We start from the raw sequence: 13,939 nt of genomic DNA, 5'->3' as shown, positions 1-13,939 counted from the left end.
GTGTGTGTGTGTGTGTGTGTGTGTGTGTGTGTGTGTGTGTGTGTGTGAGATGAAGCCTTCTACCTCAGTTCTGCATTTACACTGAAAGGACACAGATGTTTGTCTCATTTTTAAAACTTTCAATTTTTAATGTCTTCTTAAAATGCAAGATTTCAGCCCTATTAATCATCTCCTTTTCTGTTTTTCAAGTGGAGATTAAACAAACATGACTGCTGCTGTTTAATACCTCATGGAGTTCCCTATCATACCAAAACAGCACTCTCTTGTTCTTTCCAAACACTATTGATGTCACCACAGCTCTAGAAACAGTGCTTGTGTTAACTACTGTTGTCCAGCCAACAGAGGATAAGATAATAAAACATCACCAGAACTATAATTCTCAATATATATGCTTAAAATTAGACCATTTCATGAAATTATACTTTAAAACAAGTTAAATTTTGGGTTTGAAAACCTTGGCAGTATTCCTTTCAAATGACAAGTGTTTCAAATACTTTAAGTGGTAAAACAGTATGGATTCAACTACCTTCCTTTAATCCATCATGGCTACAAATGAAACTTTATAGTACAAGGCTGCCTAAAATGAAAGAACATATGTAAATAGTCCAGGGCCTTTATAACAATAAAAAACAAACAGCCTAACAAAATAGTTTTTTCCCCCGACTTAATTCAGATATTTAATTTCCTTTCTCTATAGCGTTTCATTATAGTGCTTCCCCGCTTCTGCCCCTCCCTCCCAGAAAGTCCTAAGCACCGCCAAACAGCTGTTTAGCAGCACTTAGGATTTTCTGGGAGGGAGGGGGAGGACTGGAGACACGGTGGGGGAAGAGCTGGGAGGGGAGGGAGAGGCGGAGAAGCAGAACTTGTGCAATGCTCCCTTGTAAAGTCGCTGCTCTTCCACAAAATCTTAGAAGCAGGCAGCCAAACGACGTTATAAGGGAGCATTGCACAACTTTAAACAAACATGTTCCCTAATTGACCAGAGACATAACATTGAAACAACGTTAAGTGGGACAATGTTAAATGAGTTACTGTACTGTATCAAGCAAAGGTTGCAGAAAACAAACTCCTTTTCCAGGAAAATGGATGAATCAGAATAGAAATTTAAACTCCTTTTAGATTGTATGTTATTCTAAGACTCCAGAAAGACATTGGTAAAAACCTGTGCAGCTACCAAACCAAGCAGTACTGTCTCTGTACGGACTTTGACGTTCTTGTCAAGCCAGGACCATAATGTCTTCTGGTACATGTTTCCTCTCTCTCAATTCTGCGAACTGTAATTCCAAATAGCAAGGAGGGGGGATACAAGAAGTTTGTGAAATGGAAGAAGTATGGTATTTATTCTCCTTTCAGCTTTTCTCACAAGCTCCCTGAAAAATCCCAGATACGAGACATCAATGACAGGAAAAATCGAAGTGACCCTAGAATGTCCAAGAGATGTATCATTATTTACATCTTTGCAGATTTCATTTGAAATACTCAACTCAAATTTTGAACAGTTATCCAGAGAAAGCACTGGAATACAAGTTGTAGAAACTGACAATAAGCAATTGATTTGTATGCAACTGATGTGCTGAGAAAGCTCACAATGCTGCTTCGCTCAACATACTATATGGGGTCTGTGTAAACCCAAAAGATTTTTTACTTTCTGAACAGAATTTCCAGACTTTAACATGACATGTATGGCTAACATATATGACTTCAAAATTATTCTTACAATAAATACTGACATTTGCCTAGGGTGAGCAATGCAAATTCAACCTTCTTCCCACAGCAGTCATTTCACGGAACACTTACAAAGACTTGTAATATGGCATTACAATGGGACACCACTTTCCATATTGCTGAACTAGCACAGATTCCTATGGCACATCTACACAAGCACGCCAAGCTAGGGTATAAATCAACAGTGCTCCAGCATACTGTGCACTCTCCATGGGAACCCTGCTGAAGCACACTAAAAGTTCCCTAGTTTGAAAATGAACTTGGGAACTTCTAGTGCACATCTGCAGGGTACACACGGGCAGTTAGTGCACAGCATGCTGGAACGCTGTACATTTACATCCCAGCTTGTCACACAGCAAGTGCTCATGTAAATATGCCCCAGTCTTCATGTTGCAGACCTACGGACTGTTCAGAACCATGCAGCACTATCACTTCTTTTAGATAATGTAATTCATTGACAAACATATGAATTGCCATTCTGATTAGACCAATGGCCCACATACCTCAGTGTCCCATCACAGACTAGTGCTAGATTCCGTAGAAGAAGCTGTAAAACCCACATCCATTATGCAGCGTGTCCATGAGGGACATTTTTTCTGAATGCCACGGATCTAGTGGCCAGGTTATATTCAGAAATACATGGGCTGATAGCCCTTACACATTTTATTCCATAACTGTGAAGAGCAGTAGCATAAATATGACTAATGTTTTTTGCCTAACTATGCTTAAGACGGAGAATAACTCCCATAAGTACAATTTCACAAGGCTCCCTTTATTAGGAACCTATGCTCCTACTGTTTAATATATGTACCGAATCTGATGCTCTAATCACTATAGGCACAATTCTTTGGATATGTCACCCTACTATTAGAAAGCCAAGGGAATAATTTGCTGATCCCAATTACAACAGCAGCCCTGATTCCCACTCTCACTAAATACTTCAGTTATAAATGCCAAGTTAGTTGGGGGGATGCCTTCCATCTACAAAGAGACTGGTACCAATAAGCGACAGCTACTACATATGCAAGGGAAGAGGAACAAAACTAAATTCAGCCTTAGCCTTTAAGGCACTATAATCTCCAGTACTGTACATTTACTTAACTCCACAGTCCTGCAACTAATACTGTAACTAACCTTAGAGGAAATACTCTATTACGCTTGAAATATTTCAGTAGTAAGGTAGCTTGAAGACAGATGTGCCCTCAGCAAGGACTAGCCACCTGGGAAGTTTAAACTTCTGAAGTTCAGACATTTGAGTTCAGCAGGAACAAATAAAGATTTTTACTTTTTCTCCCTGCAACAATCGCCTAAACAAAAAAACAGGTACACTAATTTTTCTCATTGGTTTCCAGGGGAGGAAAAGTCACATTTGGCTGAGATCAAGTATTAAATGTCAGAAAAAATGGGAGAACTTTTTGGGAAGTTTCAAATATACAGAAAAAGGAGATAGCAAAAGTTTTCACATAATCTTAACTATAGATTTCTCTCCTGACAAAGTACAACACATGTACAGAAACATTACTGTATGTATTCATTTAGTTCATAGCATGGAAAGTGCCAGTGTCCTAAGGGCTAAGGTGATGCAGCTTAAGAAATTCCACCATGCCAATGTAAACTGCTGAAAAATGTAAACCCTTTTTTAAAAAATAACTGAAACTTCCCTATTTTCACATCCCCCTGTGAACAATGCCACTTAGTATTGGAAGCTTTGTTCCCTTCTCCATTTCCTGACAACTAGATGAGATCTTCCCCCCTTGGGCTTTAACGTCTTTCAATTTAATTAAGAGACAAGAAATAAAAATTTGATCTAATTAGTCTAGATGGCCTGTGCTCTTTAATTATTAGTGCACCCAACGAAAAGGAGGGAAGAAAGAGGGATAGGAAAAGAATAACTGTTATAAAACCTCAAACTATAAAATTCTGTTTACAACACAAAATGTTTAAAGAGGAAATTGTAATACTACCACTAAAACATAGTGCAAGCATTACTTTAATACTATGGCAGTGATTAGCAGAATTGCCTCCAATGCATTCAGGGTATGCAAGGTCTACAATAATTCTTGCTTCCCAAAAGAAAAATACTACAAGAGTATTCTTAATAGAAACTGACATTTCAAGAACACTATAATACCTTACTATATTCACTACCATGCAGAATGGCAAAAGGAATCTGGACTGCTACAATCCAGGACTTCATGACTGTATAGCATACTTTACTCAGTCTTGTTTTAGAAATATATGTAATGCATGCAAGCAAATAAGATTTTTTTTAACTAAATAGGCATAAGCTTATAAAAGTAACCACATCAAGAAAAGTATTGTGTATTCACCCTGTCAAATCATTTTCCTATTACCAAGCAACAGACAGAAATTGTCATATGGCCACAAGTTATAACACAATTGGGAAAAACAAATATAGTTTGTAATCCTGATGAAAATGTGACTATGTGAAATAGCATTGTTCATACCAACCTGGCACTCCATAGCAAATTTTTCATTTTAGATTCCATATGAATTTTGGAAAAGGAAAGGAAATAGGTTCCCCACAATAAAGTAAAGTTAGGATTGTCTAGTAGCCTTTTAAAAGCAATAGTGAGCACAAAGGAGTTAAAATTATTAACTTCTGAAGACTGAGAAAAACCAAGTGATGTTTTTATTTCCTCCTACTTGCACTATTTCACAATAGATGTTCACATGCTGTGTCAATGTTTTGAAATCAGACCGGAATATTTAACAAGTGAACTTGTGAAAGTTACGTCTTAACTTATTTTTAAGTTTACATACTGCCTAAAAATTATGTTTCACTTATGTGAGTGAAAATGTCCCTCCCCTTCCACATACTTAAAACTGATGAATAAATTTCTCATTTCTATTTGGTACTTAAATCAACTTTTATGGTCAGCAGAAGTATTAGGGTATCACCCAAAGCACACTGAAGACAACAAGAACCTTTCCATTAACTTCAGTGGGCTTTGTATCAAGCCCTTAGTCTCTGAAATTAAAGCACTATTTAGCTCTTAGATAGGCCAACACCATCCTCTCTGACTAGAATAGACAGAGGGTTGAAAATACCTCCCTCCCAAATAAGACGGTTCTACATATTGTGTCCCATCCTATGTCCTGTCAAATTTAAATATTTTTGTTTCGGTGTTTTGCAAAAGCATGTTGATCTTGAAGACAAAGAAGAGTGCAGCAGTAACCCTGGCCTGATTCTCCTCCAACGACAGATAGCAGCTACATCTCTAACAAAGTGCTTAGAAAAGCAATTCAAAACTAGGAGTGCCCTACAGGTTGGAAGATGAGCCAGTGATGCAGCAAATTTTATAAAATTGTACATACACACGTTGAAGCAACATCCATTCATGTTAATTCTGCCCAGCATTTCTAATGTATTACTTTGTCTTTGAAGCCATCCAGTTTCATTACCAGGACATTGAACGATAGGGTTACACTATGCTGCTCCTTCTCCTACCTTGCTCCCGCTCCCTTACCTATAGCAGCTTTCCCACCCTCAATTCTTTCCAGTCAGCACGGATACACACCTATGATGCATATCCTGACAACTTCACTCAGCCCCATCTGTCTCTCCGATTGTCACCTTCTCTCCTCCCACCTTTCCCTCTCTTTGTCTCCACTGTCTACTCCTGCTGCCAAGGCAGATTTCCCCTCCTATCTAGCTTCTGCCCTTTTCATTTCAACAAAAGTATCTTGACCAAGGAGACTAACAAACTAGTGAGGGGATGGAGCACTGCTCTGCCCTTGTTCTAGATCCATATGCAGTCTTTACACGGATGATTGTGGTCATCCTCCTTCATGCCTCTGGTTCTCCCCTTGCTTTACTGATCTACTTGCTTTATAGATTTACGCTCCTTATCTGTGGAAGCCTCTCAGGGTTCATTTGTGTGTTCTCTCCCTTTCATATCAAGTTCAATTACCACCTTCATGTAGGTGATTCCTAATTTACCTCTGCTCTCAAACTGGTCTTACATTTCCAACTCTTTGTCAGATATCTATCTCCTGGACATCCCAAACGCACTATATGCGATATGGAGCATCCTTGCTCACAATTCCTCTCCACAGCCTCTCTTTTCTGCCAGCATTGACTAATCCAGTACCCTCCTGGAACCAGCCTTGTAATTTTGGTATGATTTTCAACGCACCCATTCACATTCCTGTTCTTCTCAAATCCTGCTGCTTTTCCCTGTAAGACATCTTCCCTATCCCCAATGCTAAACTGTTCATCTAAAGTCACAGATCTACAGTTTATTACAATAATCTGTAACTCACTAACCATCCCTTTTTGTCTTATGACTACAGGAGTGTTAATGGGCCACTTCACCTTGAATTGTCCCTTAGAATATGTGCTAACTATATGTGCTAACTACTTATGCTAAACTATCTGTTCAATCTTGTATTTAGCTGTGACACTCTCAGTACCTGAAAAAGAGCTCTGTGTAGCTCTAGTCTAAAGCTTGTATCTCTCACCAACAGAAGTTGGTCCAATAAAGGAGATTACCACACCAACCTTGCCTCATCTTGGTCATCTAACATTTTATTACTGTAACCTTCCCTTCTCTGAGTTATCTGCCTTTCACTACTTTCTTTCCCCTCTTCTCACCTATCCACAATACTGTTGTAGTCGTCATCTTCTACAGCTGCTCTGCCCACCATCGTCCCCTTCTCCCCATTTAAGCCCCTTCATCGTGTTATACAGATAACTGTATATAAAGGCCCTACAAGCTCTTAAAGTAAGCTCTCCAGGGCAGTGATCATGTCTGTCTTTATATTTTTGAAAGTGACCAAGTTTTACAGTGCTATATGAATCTCAAATTAAAAAAAAAAAAAGTTACTCAACTTGTCAAATTCTATCTTTAAGAATAACTGATGTATACAGTTCCAGGAAAAACAGTTCCAGGAAAAACTATTTTAATTGCAGGAAACGTGGCCTTTATTTTTCACCTTTGTTCTATAATCTTCCCTCTCCCCCCCAAAAAAGTATTTAGCTTTAGTATATTTCACTGTTCTCAATTAAATCTCACGCTTAGATTTGATTCCTAGATGCACAGAACTTAAAGCACCCCGACAGCTGAACCTGAAAGTAGCTTTGATCTAGGCCAATTATAGACATACCCAGTTGCACCCAAATAACCAGTTATAGAATGCTTTCAAGACAGACTACTGTAAAAGTTACGTGGGGATGTAAATAAAATTGACACTTAGCTGACTTTTAGTGAGTTTTATTCCCTTATTTCAGCTACAGTGTCATTTTGAACAATTTATTTTCACTTTACCTTAGTGAAGTCAACACACTTTTTAAAAGCCCTATATTTTCACACCAAGCTGTCTCAGATGGTACTTTGTTGTGCTTTTTACTGGTACAAAATTATACAGATTTTTACTCCTGTTGGATTATCATGGTCAAGGCAGAATCTAAAAATATTAGTGTTTCATGTGTTCTAACTGTTTACTGAGATACCTAATATGGTTTCTTCCAACTCAGATAAGATCAGTAAAGGTAACTGCATCCATGGAATCCACTAAGTATTATCCAGTCTCAATGTTAAAGAAAGTCCAATTAACCACAGGTATGCCATCGGAAGAGCCGAGCTACTTTAGAAATATATCAGGAAACAAACAGAAAGACAAGGAAAAGATAAACAGAAAATAATACAAGTAATTTAAAGGGACATTATCAAGACAAAAGAACTAAATCCTTACCTCTTAACTGCCACTTTAGATCAATTCAATTGAACATACTTTAAAAAAAAAAAAAAAGTTTCCTTTCACCATTTATCTTGCTTTCTCTTCTTGCATTCTAAATAGCTTAGCCAATACCACCACACTGTTTGTAACCTTGATGTTAATCACCAGGTTTTGACACCCTTTCTCTGAATCATTTACTAACAAAGCCATGTGCCAACCATGCTGGTGTACAAACAACAGCCTCACTATTTACCCCCTATGCATAATGAGTGTATTCTATAAAAATCTGGGGAGGGATCCCATCCACACACACAGCAGTACGTATACTGTGTGAGCACAAAAATTTGGGAGGAAGGAGGACTGGGCAGTTACACAGACAGTTATAGTATCCTGCCTATACCGTAAAACACCTGATTTACAGCCTGTTTACAGGAAAACAATCCCTGTTTCTGTCAAAGATGGTGGGACGCGTATAACACTCAGCATTATAGTTCCTAACAGAGTATTAACAACGTTGCATGTAGACATAGATTACATTTAGACCCAGCTAAATCACTTACTAGTTTCAACTAAAACCCACTTCACTGCAGCAGTCCACACAAGAGATTCACTTCCTGGACACTACAGTGCTAATAAGCGACGGTCACATAAACACCACCCTAAACCGGAAACTTATTGACCGCTATACTTGTCTACATGCCTCCAGCTTTCATCCAGACCACATCACATAATCCACTGTCTACAGCCAAGCTCTAAGATACAACCGCATTTGCTCCAATCCCTCAGACAGAGACAAACACCTACAAGATCTCTATCAAGCGTTCTTAAAACTACAATACCCACCTGCTGAAGTGAAGAAACAGATTGACAGAACCAGAAGAATACCTAGAAGTCACCTACTCCAGGACAGGCCCAACAAAGAAAATAAACAGAACGCCACTAGCCATCACCTTCAGCCCTCAACTAAAACCTCTCCAGCACATCATCAAGGATCTACAACCTATCCTGAAGGACGATCCCTCACTCTCACAGATCTTGGGAGACAGGCCAAACCTCACTTACAGACAGCCCCACAACCTGAAGCAAATACTCACCAGCAACCACACAACAAAAACACTAACCCAGGAACCTATCCTTGCAACAAAGCCTGTTGCCAACTCTGTCCACATAGCTATTCAAGGGACACCATCATAGGATCTAATCACATCAGCCACACCATCAGAGGCTTGTTCACCTACACATCTACCAAAGTGATATATGCCATCATGTGCCAGCAATGCCCCTCTGCCATGTACATTGGCCAAACCGGACAGTCTCTACGCAAAAGAATAAATGGACACAAAACAGATGTCAAGAATTATAACATTCAAAAACCAGTCGGAGAACACTTCAACCTCCCTGGTCACTCAATTACAGACCTAAAAGTCGCAATTCTCCAACAAAAAAACTTCAAAAACAGACTCCAACGAGAAACTGCAGAATTGGAATTAATTTGCAAACTGGACACCATTAAATTAGGCTTGAATAAAGACTGGGAGTGGATGGGTCATTACACAAAGTAAAAACTATTTCCCCATGCTAATTTTTCCCCTACTGTTACTCACACCTTCTTGTCAACTGTTGAAAATGGGCCATCCTGATTATCACTACAAACGTTTTTTTATTCCTGCTGATAATAGACCACCTTAATTGATTAGTCATGTTACAGTTGGTATGACAACACCCATTTTTTCATACTCTGTGTGTGTGTGTGTGTGTGTGTGTGTGTGTGTGTGTGTGTGTGTGTGTGTGTGTGTGTGTATCTATCTTCCTACTGTATTTTCCACTGCATGCATCCGATGAAGTGGGTTTTAGCCCACAAAAGCTTATATGCTCAAATAAATTTGTTAGTCTCTAAGGTGCCAAAAGTACTCCTCGTTCTTTTTGCTGATACAGACTAACAGGGCTGCCACTGTGAAACCTGTTACTAGTTTCAGACTCTGTTAAAAAACTGTAATGTAGACAGGAGCTAAAATAAACTAGTTAGTTTCATTTTCTGGTTCTGTGCTCCAGCACAGCATTAGCTTGGAGCTTACAACAATTAAAGGAGTGAAAGTTTTCATTGCAAACATACATTTTTTAAATTAATATAAACATTTATATGCATAATTAGGATTTATACTTATTTTTAAAAATAAAATCTTAAACCAGTTAAAAAAATAATACTGTAACAAACATAAAAGGTGAAAAAAGTAGGCCAATCTGGAAAAATGTGCATAAGCAGAAGAAAATATTTTAAGAATTCAAATTTATTTTTATGTTATCTAATGCTCTGTTGAAAAGGCTTCTCTATTTAAATAGGTCTTGCCTGTGGGAAGAGTTACAGAACTTTACCAAGAAACAGGACAGTCTAATAACAACAGTTAAAAGTCTAAGCTGGTTACTTGTTATTTATAACCATCAGAAGCCACTTATTTTTGTTTGAGAAGATTCATGCAGATAATCAGTTCACAGATTTCTAATACACATTTCCATTGCGTACATGAAATTTTAGTTTCTTCAGGCCTTCTTTTTAAGAAGCACTTTACCTATCTAAAAGCTGCCACTGTAACAAATTATCATCTATTGAAAACAGATACAAGTTTGGCTGAAGTAACTAAGTCTTCCAAAGTGTTTTTTGCAGTAGCAATTGATATTTAAGTAGTTTTCCATTTTTTCCATATTCTATTGCTCTTACACAATTTTTTTTAATTGAGTGATTTATTTCATATGCAAAAATTAGTTTCATAGTCTATCTGATAAATCAATCTTTAGGAGCATTTTTTAATGGATGGACCAAAGTGATACTTTAGATCAGTGGTCCCCAACCTTTTCCATGGGGCGGGCGCCGGACGACCAGCCGCCAAGGACCGTGGCCACCGGACAAGCAGCCACTGAAATGCCGCCATGAAGCGGCAACGTCAAGAGGCATCGCTGCCAAAATGCCGCCATGAAGCAGCGTCATCAAGAGGCGTCACCACCGAAATGCCGCCGAAATTCGGTGGCATTTCGGCGGTAGCACTTCTTGACATTGCCGCTTCATGGTGGCATTTCGGCAGCTGCTTGTCCGGCGGCCAGGAGGTGGGCGCACATGGATGCCCCGGTGGGCGCCATGGCGCCCGCGGGCACCGCGTTGGGGACCCCTGCTTTAGATCATGTAAACATGATCATGGGTATTTGCCTTAAAAGACCACAATAACTGCAGTCCATCCACTACTGAATTCAGTACTATTGAAACCACTTGGCCCAATAAGGTTATCATGACTTAAGCATATAAGACTATAAGACTTAATTAAACTGAGACAAAAGTTTCTGTGATGAAATCTCTTACAAAATTGACTACAACGTTACAAAACCTGAAACCATAAGTCCTAATGCCCAATAACTTGGTTGGCTAGACCTCAAAAAAAAAAAATCTATTAAGTGATATAACAGATGACCTAGTTAAACATTTCATTTTAAAAAATTAACTAATTTAGAATCATCTAAAAGCACCTGAAACGTGTAGTTAAACTCCTTAGGCCAAATTTAGCTTTGGCCCAATGAGGTGCAACTCCATTAACTTCATACAATCAGATCTGCTTATACCAGGTCTGAGTTCAGCCCACTGTTTTAAGACATCTTGCAGTTAAAACAAACAAATGAACAAAACCATATCAGGTGAAAATGTACACACTTTTTATTTAACAGATCTGTTTTTGATGCAAATAAATCCTCCACGCAGCCTTAGCTACAGCTTTGTAAAAAGAGATAAATCCTGTGCTGAGCTAGAAATGATTTATGATATGGCAATACAATGAGTAAGTTAAACAGAAAGGATCTAAAAGGGAAACCAAAAGGATTTACTGCAGTCCAGCGGAAAGGGGAAAGGGTTTCATGTGAGAGGAAGGTCCTTTTACCATTTATGATCCTGTCTCAGAGCTATTGAGATCCACTAGTTGCTATAAGAATATTAATTTTCTTAACACCTTAACTTTACTTGGTTAATATGAAGTAAAAGAGACCAACTCCACTAAAGTGCCTTTCCAGCCAGCATTCATTTACAGTATTTTTGGAAGAGCGACCTCACAGGGTTTTTTGTATGTTTTAAATACAAACTATTTAGATCTGGCCTATATTATTAAAACTACCACACTGTAACATGGTAGTACCATGTATGGTTCAGTCTTCCAAGTGTAGATGGAACCAAACCAAATTTTAATTGAGTTACCAAGTCATGCTGCAGAAGACACATGAAGTTCAAATTTACAGCAAGGTTCTGGAATGCAGTTTGGTCCCATCTACATAAGATCAATAGTTGACAAGGACTATCACGTTGTAACCAAGTCCCACAACACACTAGTTTTTCTAGTATAGATGGGACCTTAGTGCGAGCTGGAGAATTCCGAAGCCAACCAAATGTTCTTAAAATGTAAAAGGCACGAGACATCTCTGTCATTCAGATTTATTTACTGATTCTATAAGCACTAGCGTAGCAAAAAGTGCAAAGTACAAGAGGTTCTAAGCAACTCAGAGAGGGCTTTACTCAAAGGGCAAGTTGTATTTCCCTTCAGACTCCAGATTTCTACCTCAAGCCTCACAACTTCACCTCAAGGAAATATCCATACCACAGAACAGAGAGAACTTCCAGATGAATCACCTTATGCTTCCTAAAAAGAAAAATTACAGAAATCAGAGATTTTTCTCCATTTCTCAATGTGCCAAGTGTAGCTTACAATAAGAAACTTGAAGATCATGCCACGCTGTCCCTCACCATCAAAATTATACCCCCCTCCCAGCTCTTGCAATGTCTCCCAGTCCATACATTTTAACTCCTGCTCTGCCTCCCCTGCCAAATCCCTTGCCCAAAACAACTCCTGTGTTGTCCCCCTTCCCCAAGCACCTAACCCACGCTAGCCCTGTGGCCCAAATATTCACAACAACAATTCTTGCACTCGTCCACCAATCTCATCTTCGGGGAAGGTCTTTTTCTGCCCCCCAATTCCACCACCTCACCTCTTCCATGCATCTTCTCCACCAAGTCCTTTGCATCTCCCATGACCCACCAATTCCATCTCCATCTATTACCACCTCACCTGCATTGCCCCAACTCCAGATTTGCTCGAGACACTGTTGTCCCCTCCCCCCGATTTGTCCCCTAAACATGACCTCCTCCACTTTCTCCTATGTCGAGTCACATCTTGCACAGTCTCCCTCTATTTTGCCCGCCCCCCAAAAAAACATGCACTTCTCCCCCAAGGTCTCTCAGTCCGTTACCGTAAATCCTGTACTGATATATATTGTATTTTACACACTCACACGCCCCTTAGATAAGCTGTTCCCTCTCCTGCCTTCCTGCTGCATACAACCCGCACTATACCTCCCCCAGACTATCCTGCTAGCCCAATCCCCTATCCATCTGCTGAACCCTCAACCCCTTTGTGTCTCCTGCTCAGCTCCCCCAACCCCTTTGTGTCTTCTGTTCCTAGTTATAACGCAGCTCGCCACTTCCCCCTGCGGATCCTGTCCCCCCGAGTGCTGACCCCCGCGCTGGGCGCTGTGCTTGGCCGGGAGCCCGTTGTTGTAGGGTTCCCAGATCTTCTGCAGCGGGTTCTGCGTGAGCTCCCGGGCCGGTGACGCCGCCATCCTTGCATGGGGCCCCGATCCACCGGCAGTAGTAGCAGCGGCTGCTGGGGAAAAGCCGGGCGCTCTGCAGCGGCAGCCGGCGGAGTGTAGCTGCAGCTCCGCCTCCTCGGCCCACCGAGGCCCGGAACAAGGAGCCGAGGAGGGACTGAGCAAACGCGCCCCCAGCGCCGGACTCGAACAGCGCAGGGGAGGCAAGGGTGCACCGTACAACACCCCGCCCCGGAGCCTTGCACCAGGGAGGGGCGGCTAGCTCCGAAGCCCCCACAAGCCGGGGCTACCCACCGACGCACACGAGGCGGAGGGGCGGGGAGGGGGGCTGGAAGCGCCCTACTGGCTGTCCATTCAGTTCGCATGCCTCTGGGAGAGATGGGAGGCCGAGAGAAACCAGAGTTCTTTGTTGCGGCACTTACAATGGTTCCAAGTGAGCAGCAAATAGTTTGAGGCCAAAATTCAGACCCTCTCAAAAAACGGTCTTAATCATATAGCAACCCTTCCCCCCCCTTTTTTTTTAAATATATCATTGGGTCAAACAAACAAAAATAAATAAATCAAACCTATTGCTCGACCTACAGAAACGTCAGTATCGTTTGCAATCCTTTTGCTGCTTACTACTTCCCATGGCTGTGCTAAAATCACTTATGTTGGTTAACCATGCAAATAAATAAATACTTTAAAAAACAGAGACTGTACAGGCAGGGCCGGCTCCAGGCACCAGGCACCCAAGCTGGTGCTTGGGGCGGCACCTGGAGGGGGGCGGGGCGGCGCGGCGCGGTGGCCACCGGGGAGACCGGGGCCACAGCAGGGCTCGCCGCCCTCCCCCTGGCGATCTGGCCGCCCTCCCCCGGCCGCCGGGGGGAGAGTGGCGAGC

General features: G+C 40.9%; 1 protein-coding gene across 2 annotated transcripts in view; it reads right to left on the bottom strand.

Moving 5' to 3' along the window:
• Nucleotides 1-13,163, bottom strand: part of PFKFB4 (6-phosphofructo-2-kinase/fructose-2,6-biphosphatase 4) — a 60,623-nt gene extending 47,460 nt beyond the window's left edge. For both annotated transcript variants that reach the window (XM_026656683.2, XM_026656684.2), the window contains exon 1: nucleotides 12,969-13,163. In XM_026656683.2, the coding sequence (XP_026512468.1) occupies nucleotides 12,969-13,071 (103 nt within the window). In that variant the 5' untranslated portion in view covers nucleotides 13,072-13,163. The remainder of the gene's footprint in view (nucleotides 1-12,968) is intronic.
• Between the last annotated feature and the right edge of the window lie 776 nt (nucleotides 13,164-13,939).

The sequence above is a fragment of the Terrapene carolina genome, unplaced genomic scaffold (genome assembly GCF_002925995.2).
Source record: "Terrapene carolina triunguis isolate 2854851 unplaced genomic scaffold, T_m_triunguis-2.0 Scaffold232, whole genome shotgun sequence".
Lineage (NCBI taxonomy): Eukaryota > Metazoa > Chordata > Testudines > Emydidae > Terrapene > Terrapene triunguis.
The sequence above is the reverse complement of the archived record's forward strand: the minus strand, read 5'-3'. Positions and strand labels throughout refer to the sequence as shown.